Consider the following 20699-nt stretch of genomic DNA (forward strand, 5'->3'; position numbering starts at 1 on the left):
ACGGCACAGACACGTGTTGATTGCAAATGTGACCTTGTGCCTTTTTTATATTCGAGGTTTATGACGAGTCTTTACGTTCAAAGCTGGGAAGAATTGTCAGAAATTAGTTGCTCGTCAACCTAGTCCTGCCGTGTATGGTTGAGTTATGTAGGTATTCTGGTATTGTAGCCAAGTACATGGTGTAAATAAAGGCCAGTTTAGGGTGTCTCTCACACGCTATCAAGACCTCCCGTCAAGTTCCCCAGACAGCCCAGGCTAGGGGAGAGAAAAAAACACAGGACCTCGATCCTAAATGATAAAAAGACTTAGGGTAATATAGCCTAAGTTTAGGATGACCTTTGCTAAGTTTATTTTGACACCCTACAGTAAGGTTTGCTGTTTTCTTGCCCCCCCGAGGGCCAGGGTCCCGATTACTTACCCAAATGGCTCACCTTGACACCGTGCCGGCGGCCCAAGCGTCTCCTATACCTTACCTCGTGCATCGTATGCTAGGTTGTACGTACCATTGCTACCATGTTGCTTCTTCCATTTTGAGTCCAGAAAGAACTGTTCCTGAGCTTCTGAAGCTTAGCGAATGTCTGAGTAGAGATTGCCCAATCGGTGGTTTCGTCCCCTGTCTATCCACTCCTTCGCAAGGCATCATGTCCTCGACAAGTCCACAAGTTACACCAACAGCATCATACGGCATATTTCGGTATCGTAGACGAGATTTTCTATGAATCACGAGGCTCGTGCCTGTATAACTATTCTCCCATTCAATGCTTCGTAATCTAAAACCCTTGTGCGAATTGCATCGGATATGTTTACCGCTCATCACGGCAATTGGGTCTATATTTGTCGAATATACGTAATCTCCTTGCATCTCGATACAGTGAAACGGGCTGAAAAGGTCACGATGCCAGATGTTTAATTGCCAATGGCTTCTCGTCAAATATTGACGAGCTCCATTAAAGGTCATGTGTTGTACCCCTTGGAGCAGGGGAATAAACAAATTACGTACTAGTCTCGTTGCTTACAGGATACCAAAATCAACGTCTCAAAGCGATCAAGAAGCTAGGTCAAACTTGAACACTCCGACAACTCAACAAGACAGATTCCAAACATCCACTCCCGACTTTTCCGGTCGTTCCTCTTCCTTCCTGCGTCTCGCAATACGTCTATGACTCTCCTTCTTACTTTCTCTGCTTTTCCTAATTACTTTTATCTACGAGACGAGAAACAACAAGTATAGACTCAAGCTCTATACCTAACGAGTAAAATCGAGGCACTGTGTATGGCCTTCTAGCCAAAGCTACGTTCGGTCTTAAAGAAGCTGTTCGTAAGTTTCCCTCGGTTTCTTTTCGAGACTCTTCCCAAATGAGCAAACACATCGGTTCATGATGATGCTTGTTCTGCAAATCATGGCCGCGAAGTCGCAGGTGTATGGTTAATCAGCTTTGCATATTACGTGCCAACCTGTATCTCTTGGGCATGTCATCTTTTCTGAGGAGGTAAGGCAATATGAGCTTCTCGAGTTGTCTCTTTATTACACAACGTGGTATTGCTTGCACGCGTTCTATGCCAGGCACAGGCTGGTTCCATCAGAGGCGGGCATGTTCTTGCCGCAGTAAGGCAGCATGTATGTGTCAAGATCCTTTTGGAAGACCAAAACGCCAGCTCTGCATATATGAATCTTGACCAAGAAGGCACATTACATCGTGGAAGGCTCACACGGCTTCGGCAGAATATTGCCGTAATCATAGTGGACACCATGAAATTTTTGAGTGTGACATTCATACCGCCAATATAGTCATCAACATTGAATCGTCGGAATAGGTTGCGGCAGGATCATTACCGTGTTCGAGACGACGATGGGTGTCGACGGGTAAGCCAAGACTGGAGTTATTCGAGCACGCTGAGGGAGTAAATGACCGCCCACCACTCGATTTGCAGCACTCTGTTCTGAAGCGCACCTCTATGTAGAATGGACGTGACATGATGAGATACGGGGAATGAGACCAATACTCCTTATTATCTTAGAACTCTCCTGCATAACACTCACAATATGTTCCTGACCATGGCCTAGAATGTTTTCAACCATATGTCATGGGAATAACTTCATACAATGTGTCTGCATTAGAAATGATGATGGTTCCATTTTGCATTCTCAAAGCTCCTCCTGTACTTGCAGTAAGAGGCTCGATGGCGGTTGTCTATGGAGGGTGCACGTGACGATAGTCGCTGGTGACGGAACTCATCGGCTAAACCAGGGTGTCGTAAGTGGAGCACTCAAGCAGCTTCCAAAGAAAAATTACTCCCATGACATCGTGACGCCCAACGTCAACGCCAACTCATCAACCAGTCACCGAGAGAACATATTTTCTTATCGGGCGGAGATTTGTCGACATTGCTTATCTCACCAGATTCTGCCACCAATTCCGATACATTCATAAGCCTTGTGATTTGGGCTGCGACTATTCGGCAATTCCCCTTCCACCAAAAGCTCTTCAACAGCTCTTAATACCTTGAACAATCGACTACTCGATACACAACACCTTCAGCTACTCAAGATGGTTACTCTTACCGAGGTTGAGGACGAGCACTTCCAGCACCCTCAGGCTGGTCCCGATGTTGAGGAGGACGATGACGACTACTCCGATACTGGTAATTAACAACCCCGCGCCTTTAATCGCGATATTGTGCATGCTAACAACGCCCGCAGACTCCGAGATTTCCAACGAGTCCGACTACGATCCTTCAGAAGAGACTCTCGCTGAGCGACTATACGCCCTGCGCGACATCGTTCCCCCAACTACTCGCTCATGGATCTCCGGCAAGGCCAACACCATCGGTAACGCTGCCTGGAGCGTTCTCTCTTTCAGTGGCAAGGGCGCTTGGGTACTCACCACCTCTGCCCTGTTCTTTGGTGTTCCTTTCGCCTTGTCTTTCGCCGAGGATCAACAGCTCACTGCTATGGAGCAAGAGTACAACATGCGACAAAGCGGCAGTGAACTTTTGACCGCTGGCTCCGAACAGAGTACCGCTGACCAGGTTGGCGCCGCCCTCGATGGCAAGCCTGCCCAACCCTCTCTGTAAACAAATAAGTTGGAGTCACGCAATCAAAAAAAACCTTGACCTTACGTTTCTGGGTATGAGGATATCTTAGACAGTGCCTTTTGTTGCTAAGGCGTAGTCATTATTGGGCCGGAAAATGCGGCTTTCCATGTGTACAATAATTGTTTACGGCGTATATGGCCGATGAAGACCTATGATGGATACAACTGGGTTTGACCGGGAGGAACGAGAAGCGCAACGCATCCACGGCGCATGGTTACCGGTGTAAAGTATAAGATGGGGTTGTTAATGGCTGCGATCTCATCTCCAGGAAAGGCAGTTTCACATGTATTTTGTCACATTAGAGCTGTATCATTGACGACTTATGTGTGAGCGTTGTGTAAACCACAGCTTGTTCTGCCATGGTATCGTGCATTGCTTCAGACAATAACAATGAATGGGGAAGTCATGGAATGTGATGAAATTGAAAAGAAGCTTCGAGTCGCATCAGCTCGTTTGACCAAGCGTAAAGCGTAATACTCTTGATGATTGTGATGACATATATAATCTCCATCAAGTTCAGGGTAGGTATTCTTGGCACTAACTTGCATGGAATGGATATATCAGTATCAACTCTCTCAATTGCACCCTGGCAGACTAATTAGAGACTCTGCATATTCTCAGCCAACGCTGAATACCTAAGTAGCTGATACGTAAAACAAACAAACGAAGCCATGGACTTCGTTCGATTGCCGAAGATAGAGGTTGTTTAAGCCCCATGTTCCACGCTTTTGATATTGACGACTGACGATGTGCAAGCTTCACGCCCATCTGACTGGGAGCATCTCACGCCGCGCTCTCCATGAGGTATGGTTACGTAAAAAGGAGACAGGCGACACTGATTTAGAAGATCCCCTGATCGTCATGCCTGAGGGGAAACATGATTACAACCTGCAAACGTTAGTCTTGCCTCCAACGATTGGCAGTAACAGGACTAGACACAAGCTGACTACCATTGGCAGGTTCTTCCCTCTTTTCAGCAGTTACATATATAACCTTATCACGGATGAGGAATCTGTTCGATATACTACAAATTCTGTGTTAACCGACTTTCTCGATGATGGCGTCTGCTATCTCGAGCTTCGAACAACACCACGCGCCACGACTCAACTCTCAGCAGAGCAGTACATCTCAACTCTTCTTGATACGATCTCGTCTTTTGAGTCTCAGAATTCCCAGCTGCACACTCGCTTGATCCTCGCTGTTGATCGACGACACACCCCCGAGCAGGCTGCTTCCACCCTTGAGCTTGCTCTGAGATACCGTGAGCAGGGAGTCGTTGGCTTAGATCTCTGCGGTGATCCAACGGCGAGGCCAACAGGCGAGATAAGTGCCTTCACACCTGTGTTCTTAGAGGCAAGAAGGAAGGGCCTGGGGATCACGGTTCACTTTGCCGAAGCTGAGGCGAGTGGGTCAAAAGAGGAGTTAAACACGCTGCTCTCTTGGGAACCGGGCAGGCTTGGACATGTGATCTGGGAGGACGAAGAGACCAAGAAGGAGATCGCAAAGAGAGGGCTGTGTCTTGAATTATGCCTGAGCTGCAATGTTAGAGCCGGCATGGTGTTAGGCGGCTTCGAAGGCCACCACTTTGGGCACTGGAGAGGTGTCAACGGCCCCAAGATCTCACTCAGCGTAAGTTACTGCACTTGTGTTCGTCAAGGAGAGAAAAAAAAAGCTGAAAATGATCACAGACTGATGATGTGGGCGTGTTCGGAAGCCTTTTATCTAACGAATATAGACTCGTCGCGGAACATTTTGGCCTTGACCGCCAGGCTATATGTGAGCTTGCGAGACAGCCGATTGACGGGATATTTGGAGGCGAACGGGAGAAAGAACGGTTGAGAGATATCATGTGGACACAGTGAGCTTGACAGCTGATATCGCTATTGAATGAAGGTATCGTCTTGTAGTACCTGAAGCTTGCATACTATCGTTGCCATAGGTTGTCAGAAGACTTTGAGACCCTGGCAGAGAAAATAAAGGTGGTCGCATGGTCTGCTATGTCTATCTCAAAGGATAGACATAAGTTATCCAAGCTTATCCTCAACTTGTTCAAGAATTTTCATCACTTTGGACAGTTATTATGACAACGCTAGGAGGCCAATGGACGTGGTATCAATATCGACGTTATCATTTAGGCATAAGCTATTAGAAAAGTGTCTCTCTAGTGAAGTTGTGTTTACTAGCAAGGCGTATTGCATCGCCCAAGAACAGCTATCGAGCGGTTGAAGCATCAATAGTCAATTCATACTGCTATGACTCGCTAACAAGGTATGAGGAGAGAAGTTGATATCAAAGCCAAATCAGGAGCATCTCGTGTTCTTCCATCGCATTACATATGGAACGACCCTGCCCAAACGCCGTACTTTTCTGGTTGTCGTCTCAAGTTAAAACGTTAACGTTAACCTCCCCGGTAAACATACAAATTTCCGCAGCCTCATCATCAATGCATGCCAACTGGCGGAGTCTCGAGGTCAACACCTTCGACCCTAGCGCGCTCATCATCGCTCTGGCGGATGAGGTCGAGGAAATAACGAGAGGCGCGCTCACTCTCGCCCTTAACCTTGATAGTCTCCTCTCGCTTTGCGCTCAAGTCCTTAAGACTTTGGTCAAGGCCGACCCGGAGGTTGTCAGCGGGAATGCGGAGGACCTTGCGAACGGAAGAGGAGATTCGAGAGGAGTTGGAGTGAACATAATCCAACTCCGCAAGCTGAGTCGAGATCTTTGTAGCAAGGCGAGGAGGCAGGGAGTTGGGAATCTGCTGCAGAACATAGGCAGAGGCAGCAACAGCTATTGACAATTAGTGACTTGGCATTCTTGGAATTCCCATGGTTTACTTACCAGCCACGAGAATGCCAGGAATGATGAGCTGGCGTAAGTTCTCATTGCTCAAGATGCGAGTTGCTGTGATAGCCTGGTCCATCCACGTGTTCATACCAATCATCCGGGGTACAACGGCGCCGGCAACTGTAAGGGCCATACCAGTGCCAGCAAACTTTTCCTGTCGCTGTAACAAGGTAGTCCAGTCGACAAAGTCAATCAGTTCTGTGGGAATTTCGACCTGACGAGCAAGAGCATCTCGCTTGCGTCGGAACATAACATCGGGTCGGAATTGGAGGTTCTGGAACTCATCACCAACGTGCAGGATACCCAGCTGCTTGATAGCATTGACGCCATACACTGTCTTTCTGCGAGCATACTCTTCACAGTTCGAAACAGAATCTGCGATGCGAGACAGCATAGCTTCCTTGAGGTCCTCTGCATATTGGAAGGCGTTCCAGATACCGGGGTAAGGTACATCGTAGTGGCTGCTTCCAGAATGGAGAATGGCCGAGTTAAGGGTATTTCGAGTGTAGTCGTAGACGTCCTTGCATGTTTCCTCAACGTTGGCATCAACTGACTCGCTTACTTCGGTCTTTGCCCTTCGACTGGATTCCAACTGAGGTTCAAGCTGCTTCAACTCCTGGGTCACTCGCTCCAGTTCCGATTGAGCAACTTCCTGATTGACATTTGCAAGAGTGTTGACATCATTCAAGATGTTGAGCAGATATGTTCGAGCAGGTGCCAGCTTCGATCGTGCACGCTTCTCAAGCACGAATCTTCGCAGCGATTGCTCCAGAGCCTCGAAGTCTCGCACCTTATCAAGATCCTTACCCTTACCCTTGTCATCACCATCACCAGGATCACCACTACCTCCACTTGAACTGCCGCTGCCGCCAGGGCCGCCAGGAGGCGAGGGGCCGACAGGGATGGCGTTGCTAGACACGAAATGCACAAGCTCGGAGGACTCCTTGTGGGTTCGGGGACTGAGACCGGCAACCTGGTCAAGAACCATCTTCTCACATCGCTTTTTGTCTCGGATCACATCGAATCCGTTAACAACGATAAAGATGTAGGCCTTCTCAGCAGCAGCAGCCCAAATGAACTCCTTGGCAGACTGTGTAAAGTGATTGGCAGCGGAAACTACAAACACAACCACATCGATCTCTTCCTGTCGGGCAAAGATGGCAGTCGTTTTGGTTGTATCGGAGTTAAGACCAGGAGCGTCGATCAAGGCAATATCCACCACGCCATTGTTCAGTAGAGATTCGTCAATGCTTCGGCTATCCTTGACGTAAATCTTGCACTGAGTGTAGGTCTCGTTGTCGATGACAATGTTTTCGAGTTCCTTTAGTGAGAAAACATCGTAGGTCGACTCATCGTTTCGGTCGTAGGGCACGTTCTTATGCACTGCATGCACCTCTTCCACACCAGAGTTCTCTCTAGCATCAAGCACCTCACAAAAGATAGCAGTACAAGGCTGCTGATCCTCAGGAAGAACCTTTCGACGGAGGAGAGCATTGCAGAAAGTTGACTTGCCAGCATTGAGGTCGCCTGTGATAAGAACCTTACTTGCAGTATCCTCAATTCGTTCGCGGAGAGCTAGTAGATGTTTGATGCTGGAACTAATTTTGCCGTCGAGAAGTGATGCGATGGAGCTCTTTTCCAATGAATGCACGAGCTCAGTCTGGTGGAGAGCACCGAGCTTAAGGTCGAGCTTCAAGATAGAGAACTCTTGAGCAATTTGTGGTGAAACGAGTCGGGGCTCGGGCGTGGATCGAACTTCAGCGGCTCGACTCGATTCGGCGGTTCCGTCTTCGACCGTCGTCATGGCACGTCTTAAACCAGGGTTTCGGAAAGAGGACGAGCCTTTGCCTTCCGTACCCGTGTGGGCATGGGCAAAGGCGGGCCGTGAGGAGTGTTCGGAGGAGTCGCGGCGAGCTCGTTGAACGGAAGGATAATGTGCGGGCCAGGAAGCATTCATTTCTTGTAAATTTTGAAGCAGTTCGAGCACCTTGTTGATGGAACGGCCGAGGGTAGCACGATGAGCATTATACCACATCTGATGCACAGCACCCGACGCAGGCCGGTCGTGATGCATTGCCATATCCCATGCTGCGGCGGAACTCATGGAACGGTCATCGCCAGCTATACTTCCACCATAGCCTGAGTCCACGTCAAGCATGCTCTGGAGACGGGCAGCATGTTCAGATGTCATACCATTTCCGACAGTCATGTATTGGACCCGAGAAGAGGACGAGTTTGTGGGTGGCGGAGAAGAGTGATTGCTGGTGGGCGCGTCCGAAGGTCCATGATCGTTATCACCATCAGAATCGGGTTCCTGGTGCAGTCGGGCCTTGCCCTTTCCGTTACTGCTGAAATAATCTTGGCTCATGTTGAATCGGTTCGTAGCAGTTCGAGCGGCATATTTTGGATGAGAAGCGAGGGGAAGAAAATATCCTTGGAACCGTGACGCCGATGTAATTATAGCGGTCGGTTGGAGAGGCGAATAAGAATCATTGACAAGTCAGTCGAACGACCCATTTCTGCATGATTTTTGCTACGTACCGATTCCCGATTTGATTGGCGAAATCTGGAGACTTTGGGCGCTTGGACCAAGCGGGCTCTTATCGTGCCGTATCGTCTCGTGCAAGCAATGGAAGCGGTCTTTCAAGGTTGGCCCAGTCCGATTACGTAGTGTCGGGACATCCGTAGCGCGACAAGGCCAGCGACTCTTACCACGCATCTGGATCAAGGCTTGATCTTTTTCTCGCTGCCTTGCGCATTTCTGCCGCCTACTTATTTACTATTCGCAAGGACTTCTCCCCCTAGAACAACTCTGCGACCTCGCTTTACCAAGACCTACCCTCTTTCATCCGTCAACCACCACTACCCCCGCACATCATGAATGTAAGAACAGCGGTGTCGTGCGACAATGCGGCGAGCCCATGATGGCTAATTCACTCACGATATAGATCCTCGAATGGGCGTTCGGAAAGCGCATGACGCCCGCGGAGCGTCTACGTAAGAACCAGCGCATGCTAGATAAGGCCATCCGCGAACTTGATCAGATGCGCGTCAAGCTGGAGAAGCAAGAAAAGACCCTTATTCAACAAATCAAAACGAGCGCCAAGAATGGACAGATGGGAGCTTGCAAGATTCAGGCCAAGGATCTGGTCCGCACGAGGCGATACGTCGAGAAGTTTTACAGCATGCGCAGTCAATTACAAAAGATTTCGCTTCGCCTTCAGGTAACTGCATACATTGGATACTAGCGTAGACCAGAGGCTGACCAGATGCGACACAGACATACAGAACGAACGAACAAATGATGCAGGCTATGAAGGGCGCTACCATGGCACTGGGAAGCATGAATAAATCGATGAATCTTCCCCAGCTTCAACGAATCGCCATGGAGTTTGAACGCGAAAATGATATCATGGACCAACGACAAGAGATGATGGACGATGCCATTGATGATGCCATGGATGTGGGAATCGAAGAAGAAGGTGACGAGGTGGTAGAGCAAGTCTTGGAAGAGATTGGTGTGGACTTTAACCAGGCGGTAAGTCATAAAGGTGATGGTATGCAAGCCTCGTCACTAATACAACCACAGCTCGGTGAAACACCTACTGCTCTGGGAACTGCAGCGGTACCTGAGGGTAAGATCGCTCAGGCGGTTGGTGGCGGAGGCGGCGGCGGCGGTGGTGGTGATCCTGTCGACGACGACCTTCAGGCAAGACTGGATAGCTTGCGAAAATAGACAAGCTGGCAGGGGTTCCTTGAAGCCTGAGGAGCTTTGTTTCAATGATCACCGCCATCTCAGTTTAAAGGAGGGTACGCTACCATTGTTTGGACCCTTAGGCTACAGAAGATGGTCATATGTCCGATGTCATGATCTATCTTTGGCCATAGGAAGAAGGAAGGGAGCTTCATGGTACTATGTTTGTTCCGGTGCATTGGTGTCTGGAGAATTGTCTTACATACCATCAGCTTTGCAGGTGTTTCTGTGCTTTATAGAAAACAGTACTCGCTGCTTGTCAGGTCTGTTGAAAACGTGGGCGACACTTGACCAACTTGTCAGTCGATTTCCGTCTACTTCAGTTTATGTTGATATACTCGCACATATAAACATCCTCAATCTGGATGATGGGTAAAGTAGAAGCTATTAGGTTACACAAAGCGGTGCCTTTTGCAAAAACGGCAACCTATCTGGGCATGGCTTTGACGGCAGCCCCAGAGCTCCACGTGTACAGCCGGCAACGGCTATGGGAAAAGAATCTGGTCGCATGAGAACGGATTTGATCGTAGGGTAAATTAACTCCGAGCCTGTTAGCTTCATCTGACTGACGAGAGAGCAATTATGGGATTGTTTAGATGCTAGTTCCGGATGTCTCGGGTCGAGGATGGCTTCCTTCGCACCGACTTACTGTTGGAAACACATATCAAACGTGTCAATAACTAACACGCAAAATCAGGGTCCAGTTAATATGCGCTTCCCAGAGCTGATTCATTGCTAAGATCGACACCTCCATTTCTATTGAAACCCAAAGCCGAGAATCGCAAATTTGCCCAAGATCCATTTGTCTGCACAGCGCTAAACAGTGCGGCCGTGAACCAGTAAACGTCACTAGCCCGTGGATACGTCAGTGGCCAACAGCCAGACATAGCGCACAATCAGATCTTGAGGCACCTCCAGCTTAAGCGCAGCTCCCCGGCCCCACTGACCCTCACCAATCCGTCCCCGTTACACCAGCTGCAGTGCGTCAGGTAGCTGCGCCCTCCACTCCATCCATTCACCTCTGGTTCTTGGTAGTACTTTATTAGCCCAGCTAATTCATCCAACGAAACGTCCTAAAGCAACCTTGTCAACTCTTCATCAACTACGACACGACTTTCTGTAGACTCGCTGGCTTGTATTAAGCCTTTACTTGATCCGCTTACTTCGCAGCTGCAGAGCGTCCCTCTCTGTCTTCTGAGCATTTTCAAGTTCAACTCTCCAGTGTTGAAATAGTCTTTACACATTCAGCGCCAGGTACGTTCGTTTACTGCTCCCCTCAACGTACTGAACTGCACTGCACTGCTTTATTGGAAGAACTATCAGGTTACTTCGATACATGTGCTCCCTCTTTTCTTAGCCCCAGCCGCATTATGGTCCTGTTTATTGGGCTCGTGGATTATCAGATCTATATGATTACCTATTCCCCGCCAGCGCAGCCGCTTCCCTTGTGGCGTCTACGTCACGGTTCTTGATTTACGATGCGCTCAGCATCATGCCTCTGCCTCATCATACCCAAGTGTCGACACGGCTCAATGGTGTTGCATCGAGTTTAAGTACGGCTCTGTCCCCGCCGTCTGATAGTTCCAATGGTGTGCACTGTGGCGATCTCCAACAACTATCACTGGGGGGACAACAGAAGTCATACTTATCAGTCAGCGCGCTTAGCTACATCATCAACGTTTTCCTTACTACCTGCACGCACTCATTTCTCTATTCCTATCCTCCTTTATTTATCATCCTTGGCGACATAGAATGATGTTCTCGATTCATCCTCTCTAACTCTTACAGGTCCGTCTTGCGCCGACGAATTAAACACGCCAAGCTGGTCTCGACCAGCACCCCGCCCCCTACCCTTACCACGACGGTATACTTCCACAGCTACCCGCAACGTTCGCGTGTAGCGATTCCGCAAAGTCTTACTCCGACGACGATAGAACCGATACCAAGCTCCAGCCTTCCACAGCATCAACAGTGCTGACATTCCCTCTCTGCGCAACGCCACCTAGTATTCTTGTCCCTAACACAAGCTGGCGAGCAACAAGCGTCGCAGTCTCTCCTCGACTGGAGGAAGTCTGCTGAATAGAATGTTTGGCGGCAGTTCCAACAACTCAGCGGGCAACAAATCCGAGAGCGATTCAAAATCCGATAAATCCCCTTCTCCTGAACCTGGCCCAGGCCCCAGCGCTCCGGCTCCAATTAAGACGACCGATCAGGCTGCAAGCGGTGAGAAGCGTAGTGGAAATGGCAGTCCTCCTACTCGACAAGATACCGGTGGATCGACCGACAAGAAACGCAGAAGCAGCAGCGTCAGTAGTCGGGCTAGCAGTCTTCTGGCTTCCGCCAAAAACTCGCTCAACTTCTCCCAGAGCAGTCGCAGCGGGGGCTCTGAAGTGAGCTCCCAGACACCTCTCCAGAAGCTTGGCAAACAGGATCCCGCTCTTGCAGTCCCCCAGGGTCAACATAATAACTCTGCTGGAGAATCCATGCCGGGTCCCAAGTCTACGTTCCGCGTTGGTGTTTGGGAAGATAGGAACAAGAAATGCCGTCGCACTATGGAAGACACCCATGCCTTTCTTTATAATTTTGTGCAGACTCCAGCCTTAAATGATGTGTCTTTAAAGGACAAGCCTGAAGGTGAGGATCGGGAATCTGTTTCCTCCGACATGGTTGAGTCAGACAATGGTTATTTTGCTATTTTTGACGGACATGCTGGTACATTTGCAGCCGACTGGTGTGGCAAAAAGCTGCACCTTATTCTGGAAGATATCATACGCAAAAACCCCAATGCTCTGATTCCTGAAGTCCTAGACCAGGCCTTCACGGCCGCTGATGCACAGTTGGAAAAGCTACCCCTAAAGAACAGTGGTTGCACTGCAGCTGTTGCAGTCTTACGCTGGGAGGATCGAGCGTCGAATGACCGATCAGCCATCAAGTCCGCTAGGCCGGAAGAGCCTGTTGAAATGGACAAGGCAAAAGATGGAGCTTCCAATGACGAGGCAACCAAAGCTACAAATTCAAAAGGAAAGGGTAGCGGACGACAAAGGGTACTGTACACAGCAAATGTTGGTGATGCCCGTATCATTCTTTGCCGAGGTGGAAAGGCTCTGAGACTTTCTTACGACCACAAGGGCAGTGACGAAGTCGAGGGTAAAAGGATCGCCGCTGCTGGAGGCCTGATTCTCAATAACCGCGTCAACGGTGTTCTGGCTGTAACCCGGGCTCTTGGTGATGCCTACATGAAGAAGCTTGTCACGGGCCACCCCTATACCACGGAGACGGTCATTCAGGCCGAGAGCGACGAGTTTATTATCATTGCTTGCGATGGAGTAAGTCAAGCCTCAGATGCAACTGGAAACCATGAGATGCTAACAACCACAGATTTGGGACGTATGTAGTGACCAGGAAGCTGTTGATCTCGTGCGCAATGTTGAGGATCCCATATCGGCCTCAAAGCAGCTTGTTGACTATGCACTAAACCGCTTCAGCACTGACAACCTGTCTTGCATGGTCGTCCGACTGGATCAGAACAAGGAGGCTGCAGTGGAGGTGGAAGGTGCAGCGTCCCAGGTCAGTGAGGCAGACAAGATCGTCAGCGAGACTAGACAAAAGATTGCAGACGGTAGCACGCCCGCCGTCGGTGTATCAGCGACTAGCAACGCGCCCCAATCCGAACCCCCTATAGCTGTTCAGGGAGGGAGTTTTGTGCCAACTTCACTGGATGAAGTGGTTACAGAGGAGCCTCCTCATGTTGCAGATCCAAAATCGGATGAGGTTCCTATATTGAATAAGGCCGCTGTTGAAGAGGCCCGCAAGGATAAGCCAGCCGCAAACAAGCCGGCTGAAGAGAAGCCCGCTGGGCAGGCATAATTCAAACACACTGGGTAGATATGAGGCACTATGGGCATACCTCAAACTACTTACTTGGTCTCAGAGCAAGAACTTCACCATTCAGTGAGAACGGGTTAAGGAGCTAGCGGGTTGTTCGTCTCTCCACCTGGACCATTCCCCATCTCCTTGGACCAGGGCTTGCAAAGTGCGGTGATATGATGTGTATGCAAGGTGCTGTGATGGGATTCATGTCTTGAGTGGGTTTACACAGAGCTGAAAGGAGCTTGATCAGCCTCGAGTTGTTTCTATAGGTTAGCTGAGGAGCGCCCTTGTACATGCGAAAGGAGGGGTGACACTGCCGATGCAGCACAATGGTGTATTGATAATAACATGATTACGACTTGGAACAAGAGTCGATCTTTCGAGTTCATTCTTTGTATCTGATACTTGTTGCTAGGTCGTATATGCAATGGCATCTACTGTTTTAAGCCAACTATGCCTCTCTATATCCGTATTGTAACGTTGATGTACAATCTTGTCAGGCCTGTACAGCCGAAGCGGCTCATGTTGAATGCTTTGATTAGAGTAAGTAGGTATGGATCCCAGTAACTCATTTGTTCTAGGATGCTTCGACTGAGCTTCCATCCTTCTAGTCAAGGGATAGGGATAGACTGGTACGGATACTGAATCGCTAGTTTCGCGTCAAGCTCCATTCTATTGACAACAAGTGATTGGCAATTACAGCGTCACCCACTAGACTATGTTGCAGACAGTCGTAATTGGGACTGACCAAACAATCTCCTGCAGACTCATAATATCGTTCAGCGTAGACGACCCCGTCGCAGGATGTCGCGTGCCAACGGTTGTATTCTGACTCTGACGTATGTTGACAAGGCGACGGGTTCTGCTTCCAAACGTTCCGGAGTCGGTAAACCCGACGCCAAAAATGTGTTAACCTTGTGAACTTTAGATTGGGGGTGGAGAAGCCGGGGCTGGATGGGAGGTTGCTTTGTTGCTGGAGTGGCTTTGGAGGCTTTTTGATGGTGGCTTTGATCTACCAGAATTGGAACTTAGGATCAAACTTAGATTGATTTTGATAGAGAACGAGTATTGAACTCTGCGAGTCATGATGATCTCTTTTCGTGTCTGGCTGGTTTGCATCATAACTACCTTATGTCTTTATTTTTTGGTAAGGTACTATGTGCACTTCCTACGAGGCGACAAGAGAGATGAGGCTTAGTCGTCATCTCGTCTAGTTGTCGTCGTTTCGTTTCATGACACACACCTCTTTTCGTCTATGTACAAGTTACTTTGCGGTGCTGTTTATTGTCTCGTCAAAATTTCTTGGTTCTGTCCTGCAGCCAACCCTAAGTTGTCGTTCAGTAGCACTGTATCGCCTTGTGCTCGCAACTTTGTGTGATGGCCTCCACTGCTACGTTGGGCATAGTAGTTCTGGATTGGGTTGGCTGTCTTGGTATACCCGATCCCTGACGGGAACCCAAGACGCTACCTATTCATCATTCATTCCAGTGCGAGACTCCCTTTTTGGCTGGCGCGCAATTTGCACTCTAATGATGGCCAACGTTGGAGTAATCGATTGACATTTTATTTATGCCATGATTGGGACGACCCATCAAGCGTTGGCGTGCCAGAATCTTTCCCTTTTCCTTTCTTTTGGAGTGGTGCCATGCTTTTCTTCTTCTTCTGTTTGAGTATATGTCTCGGCCCATGGCATGAAAAAGCACCTGTTGTGCGTTACCCGATCTTATTTGCTGCTGATGAGTTTAATAACTTTACCTACTCGATTGATCGACGCCTCAACCTGGGGGGACTTGCAACGGTCCTGTTCAGAAAACGTATTTTTGGAAGAAACAAAGCCAAAGTTGAAGAAGGAAACTTTCGTTCTCTCTAATGAATATCAGATAAACCTGGCTGGCATACACACAAAAGACCAACAAGTAAACAACGCAAAGACGCAGCAGACCAACCCAACACAATTCTACTCATTGGGTTCATGGTTATTTATCATCTTATTAGATATACCGAGATCCATGTCAACTGGACAGCCTTGCCCCTGAAATCTGGTGCTGCCCGCCCCTTGACCCGCAGGTGCTAAGGTAGAGGAACCCACCCGCCAAACCTCATCCAGTCGCCAGGCATCTCGACTCGAAACGACCCCGAATTATACTGGAGTGGACTAGCTCTACTACCCTCTCGACTGATTTGGTAGACTCCCCCGTCTTTCCGGAGAGCTTCATTTCTAGTTGTTCTCTTTCTTTCCCTTTCGCCTTTGCCTTTTCGACCTCGTCCTCGAATCTCGTCCTTTCGAATCTCGACCGACCTGGAGCATCTTTGCTCGACCCATTTGCAGCTGCTTTTGTGCTTCTGCTTGCCTTTCCTTTCGCTCCTTTCTATTAATTAATTTTTCGACCTTGCGAGTCGGCGGCGTCAATTTAGCCTTTCCAGCTCCCGCTCTTTTTTTCCCGCTTTGTCTCTCTTTGATCTACTTGTAACGGAGACACCATGTCGTTGAATGGCTTGGACGATCCAAAGGTTCAGGAAGCCCACGAGGCCGCTGTCGCTGAACCGGGAGGATGGTAGGTCTAACAATCATTCTATATGCTGGAAATGAACCGTAGCTAAATATTCAGGTTCCTCCTCAAGTATGCGAGTCGCGATGAAGTCGAATTGTTAGGTCGCGGCTGCGGCGGCGTTGTCGAAGTGCGCAACAATGTCGCTGGATACGACGAGACGAGTCCTCTCTACGGTTTCTTGAGATATCGAAGAAGGAACGTGGTAATTAAGTATCTGCCTGAAGATTGCTCTCGTCTTATCCAAGGTCCGTACTCATTTTCCTCCCCCCCCCCCCCAGCCTAGATCCGTTCGCGGCTTGATACACTGACACGTTTTCGATATATAGCGAGAGTAGCTGTTCACTTCAACGCCGTCTGCGACCGATTCTCACCCTACGATACCATTTTCGAAATCACCGAAGCCAAGGAACTTAAGGATACAAAACTATCGGCCGCATGCTCCCTGCATGCCGCTTCAGGGTCAAATTCATCATCTTCAAGCTCGTTACGCCGAAGACGATTAATGGAGATTGCAGAGGAGGAGGAAGAGGAGCAGCAACAACGCGCCACAAAACGCCAATCAGTTGCCGAGGACGACGAAGACGGAGACATTCGACCTAAGACAGCCAAGACAAGTCATGACACTGTCTTGCCTACGGAGACTGTCACGCTAAACTCAGAACTTGCCGCATCTCCAGAGCATAGCAAATTCACTGACGCTTCAACATCTGAGGTACCCAACTTCGTTGGCGCTGATGACAGGCCCATTTCTCCTCCTCAATCAGAAGCACAGCCGCGAATGTCATCGCAATCAGGCCGACCCGATTTGTATTCCTATTCATCATACAACTACGGAAAGCCTAAAGTGAAACTTGGACCGCGCCCCTCGCTTGATACAAACGGAAGACCACGCACTGCTGGCGCATATCGCCCAGTTTCTCAGATGCCTTCCGGCTTTAAGTTGTTTGGTAAGGGCTCTAAAAAAGAGAAGAATAGGGACGGACCCGCCACGGCTGAGGATACTTCTGTCGAGGACAAAGACATAGCGACTGAACAGGACGGACTACAGATTGTGCATACAGAACTCACGCGCCCCGCAACAAGCTCTGGAGTATCTATCCCTGGCTCTCCTGTTTTGCCTATGCCCCCACCCGCCAAACCGACCATTTCACCGGAAAAGGCGAGGTTAATGAAGGCTATGAAGCTCCGAGAGAAGAAGAAGGCAAATATGGCAGCTGAGGCGGCAGATGCTCCGCCACCTCCTCTTGAACCCCCCGGATCTAGCGATGGCGATTCATCTACAGACCGAGTAGATGATCATGAAACTCAACTCGAAACGGAATCCGACCACCCATCCATCTCAAATGCCGACTCAGGCATTGGATTGGATGCGTCTTCAGCGTCCATGAATAATGATCAAGCTTCCGATCTTGCTCAGACCGATTCTCATCCTGATAGCCCAGTCATTGCATCTTCCGAACCGGAGATATCTACCAAGGCATCTTCACTTTCCGAATCAACTGACGAAACCCTGCACCCAAAGAACGAAGATGAACATGACCTGGACAAAAACGAGGAAGTTGACAATGTCGAAGCCTCTAGTACACGAAGAAGTGAAGAAATTGCTACTGCTGAAGAGTTGACGCCGGTGATTGACTCCCTTCCAAGTAAAGATGAGGAGAAGATTGAGGATACAACGCCAGAGCCTTTACCAGAGACTGATACCAATATTTCAGCTCTTGAAACAGCAGTCTCTACTGCTAACAGCCAGCCCACAACGGACCATGCTCCTGACGCATTGGAGACAACTGAGGTTTCGGCCAACATCAGCAAAGTGGACGAGCCGCTATCCCCTACCATTGACACATCCAAGATCCTCAAGTCGAAGTTCTCGACTCAGGACCTGAAGACGGAACCAAGTCCAGCATCTAATTCCCCTAACCGAAGTGCCCGCGAGAATAGCCCTATCATCGTAACAGAAAAGGATGGGGAGGAAAATAACGAAGAGCTGCCTGAAACAAAGCAGCAAAAGCGCAAGACCAATATCGAGCCTATCAAAACGGACTTTGCCGAAGACAAGGAACGTCTGTCTGACGATGAGGACTTGATGGAAGAGCTGCATAGCGCGACACTTCATGAGGCGAAACCGATGACTGTTGCTAAGAGCCCTGTCACTCCAGTTTTTCCCAGCCCAACGAAGGGCGAACGATCTCCGACCATCGTCCGCACCGTCTCGAATCCTGTCCACGGCAAGCTTCTTGCCCCTGGCGACGTGACCACAAGCTCAGCGCGATCTGTGAGCTCAGGAGCTGCTTACTTGCACAAGGTCGCCCAGCAGCCTAATGGACCCAGCCTGACTAGGAAATCTACTGTGGGATCAAGCATCTCGCAACGAATCAAGGCTCTTGAAAAACTCTCAGCACACACTGGTGAGAGCACTCTCAGTCCCACACCTACTGCCTCAAGCCGAGAGAGACCATCTTCGGCATTCTTCTCTGTGCGAAGGAGTCGTGAACCCACTCGATCCCCATCCATTGCGGATCGAGCTAGCTCTTTTAACCGCCAAAACCTGCGAACACCACCTTCACGATCTGGTTCTCGAGACGAGTCACCTGATAGAGCTAGAAAATCTCACAGGGAGCGCTCGAACTCGGTGGCCAGTCGTTTGTCCAGGTTTGAAGCACATGCGCAAGAGAATGGCGGCTCGCCTGAGTCGATCTCGGTCACTGCTAGAATAGTGCGAGATCCGAGCCAGAACGCAGCCAAATCACTTGAACCGCCAAAGGATCCATCGGAGTTCAACCCAGTAGAACTTAAGGAGTCTCCTCTCTTGGTGGACCACCAGAAGGCCTCACCAGTATGGACCCCTGCAGCGCTTGAACTTTCTAAGGAGACCATTCTTGAGCGTCGTATGTCTAAGGAAGGCCGTCGATCGGAGTCGAAGAATCGGGATAAAGAAGACCACTCTCGACGGTCTTCTCTAAGTGTCGTGAAGGACTTCATTAACGATCGCCGCAAGTCTCTTACCTCGCCATCGTCTGATGCAGGTGGTGCCAAGGGCTCACAGTCTCCTACCCGCCCTCCATCAACTCACCAGGGCAAGCGGCTTTCAATCAGCAGCCGACGGTCATCCATCAGCCGCGACAGGGACAACGTGCTTTCCCCCACTGCTACTACTGAGAGCTCAGCCTCTGGTGATGAAAAGTCAAGCAGTGAGAAGAAGAAGTCAAGGGCTGGTCGATTCATGCGTCGTCTATCATCCCTTTCCAGTTCACGTGGTAAGACCACGCCCCCTACTATCCTTTCGCCAACTGTGCACGAGGAGATGGCGGAGCCTGTTCGACCTGCGACTACTGCCGGGCCCCCCTCCATCGTGTCCTACATGGGTGATGTCAATGTGCAGTTCCCTGACAACCTTCTCTGGAAGCGCCGTAACATGTGTCTGGACTCTCAGGGTTTCCTCATTTTGAGCGCTCTCCCGGCTCAGAGCAGCCGCACCGCTCAAGGCACGAAGCGCTACCACATGAGTGACTTCCGATCTCCCTACATCCCTGATGTCGAGGTCCAGGAGTTGCCCAACAGCGTTGTCCTAGACTTGGTTGACGGCAGTAGCGTGCAACTGGCGTGCATGGACCGTTCCGGACAAATGGGTATTCTTGACAGTAAGTGTCGCCGATTTGCGAGGGTTATAACATATGCTAACGACTGAAACAGTCCTTCAAGAGGCCCACGCCAGACACGCTACCTCATTCAGTCTGTGATTTGATGTCCAGATCCCTGCCGCAGCGTCTGAGACGAGTCTACGGTACCATCAAACGCGAGCCACTTACTGGCCCCCATTCGTCCATTTTCTCTGTTACATATAGATGGTTATCATCTTGCCGCCCACCACAAACTGTCTTCCACGTCTCGCGATACGTTAACGGCCTTACGACACCCCACCCATCTACCTACCTACATCTTGGCTTCAGAGTGTATACTACCGGCTTGAGTGTCTGATTAACCGCCAGATGTTTCTTTCTACACTTTATGTTGAGGACTCTCACATTCCTCGGCGTTCCTACCAGACTTTGTATATTCCCTTTTAAACACGCTCAACTCTAGAGCTTTTCACATAATTTTCTATTTGTGTTCTCTTCACATGTTCAACTATGTAACTACGCATGATACCACACACTTTCCCCTTTCATCGAGTAGCCCCAACGGCTTTCTTTCTCTTTTTTTTTGTACCCATTTCTATTCCACACATACGAGCCTTGTTTGTCTTCTTCTTCTTCTTCTTCTTGGCACCTGTTCGCTATTTACACCCGCACAGTCTGTCGGTTCTCCTCGTCACGCGAGGATATTCATCAATGCAAAAGGGAGGGGAAGTGGGAGGTTTGGATAGGCGGTGGAGGCTATTCTGATTTTATTAGGGACGGGGAGGAAGTGGTTAGTTCAAAATGGATCAGACCAGTGTAGAAAGAAACATGAGCTATTTCAAGTCCCATCATTGCCCGGCCATGCAAAGCAGCGGCTTGCTTCATTCAAGACGTATCTCAATCACAGGCTAAATCATCACAATGAGAGTTGTCTGGTCTTTCGAAAGAAGTCTATTGGATCTT

At 49.4% G+C, this 20699-nt stretch overlaps 6 protein-coding genes; 5 read left to right on the plus strand and 1 right to left on the minus strand.

Annotated features, from left to right (window-relative positions):
• Positions 1-2549: 2549 nt before the first annotated feature.
• On the plus strand, positions 2550-3075 carry FFUJ_09561 (probable mitochondrial receptor complex chain MOM22; the record flags this gene model as incomplete). XM_023568522.1 has 2 exons in its annotated part: positions 2550-2643; positions 2702-3075. The coding sequence occupies 2 exons, from the start codon at positions 2550-2552 to the stop codon at positions 3073-3075; spliced, it is 468 nt and encodes a 155-aa protein (XP_023435708.1).
• Positions 3076-3843: 768 nt separating this feature from the next.
• On the plus strand, positions 3844-4958 carry FFUJ_09560 (related to adenosine deaminase; the record flags this gene model as incomplete). XM_023568523.1 has 3 exons in its annotated part: positions 3844-3992; positions 4056-4725; positions 4785-4958. 3 exons carry the CDS (start codon positions 3844-3846, stop codon positions 4956-4958), a joined length of 993 nt encoding a protein of 330 aa, XP_023435709.1.
• Positions 4959-5536: 578 nt separating this feature from the next.
• On the minus strand, positions 5537-8308 carry FFUJ_09559 (related to GTP-binding protein FZO1, required for biogenesis of mitochondria; the record flags this gene model as incomplete). XM_023568524.1 has 2 exons in its annotated part: positions 5537-5883; positions 5935-8308. The coding sequence occupies 2 exons, from the start codon at positions 8306-8308 to the stop codon at positions 5537-5539; spliced, it is 2721 nt and encodes a 906-aa protein (XP_023435710.1).
• Positions 8309-8817: 509 nt separating this feature from the next.
• On the plus strand, positions 8818-9676 carry FFUJ_09558 (probable class E vacuolar-protein sorting and endocytosis factor; the record flags this gene model as incomplete). XM_023568525.1 has 4 exons in its annotated part: positions 8818-8823; positions 8889-9164; positions 9221-9478; positions 9530-9676. The coding sequence occupies 4 exons, from the start codon at positions 8818-8820 to the stop codon at positions 9674-9676; spliced, it is 687 nt and encodes a 228-aa protein (XP_023436202.1).
• Positions 9677-11778: 2102 nt separating this feature from the next.
• Positions 11779-13561, plus strand: FFUJ_09557 (related to phosphoprotein phosphatase 2C; the record flags this gene model as incomplete). XM_023568526.1 has 2 exons in its annotated part: positions 11779-13020; positions 13073-13561. The coding sequence occupies 2 exons, from the start codon at positions 11779-11781 to the stop codon at positions 13559-13561; spliced, it is 1731 nt and encodes a 576-aa protein (XP_023435711.1).
• A 2484-nt stretch (positions 13562-16045) lies between these two features.
• On the plus strand, positions 16046-19856 carry FFUJ_09556 (uncharacterized protein; the record flags this gene model as incomplete). XM_023568527.1 has 4 exons in its annotated part: positions 16046-16119; positions 16174-16361; positions 16443-19757; positions 19810-19856. The coding sequence occupies 4 exons, from the start codon at positions 16046-16048 to the stop codon at positions 19854-19856; spliced, it is 3624 nt and encodes a 1207-aa protein (XP_023435712.1).
• Between the last annotated feature and the right edge of the window lie 843 nt (positions 19857-20699).

The sequence above is a fragment of the Fusarium fujikuroi genome, chromosome FFUJ_chr09 (assembly GCF_900079805.1).
Source record: "Fusarium fujikuroi IMI 58289 draft genome, chromosome FFUJ_chr09".
Classification (NCBI taxonomy): domain Eukaryota; kingdom Fungi; phylum Ascomycota; class Sordariomycetes; order Hypocreales; family Nectriaceae; genus Fusarium; species Fusarium fujikuroi.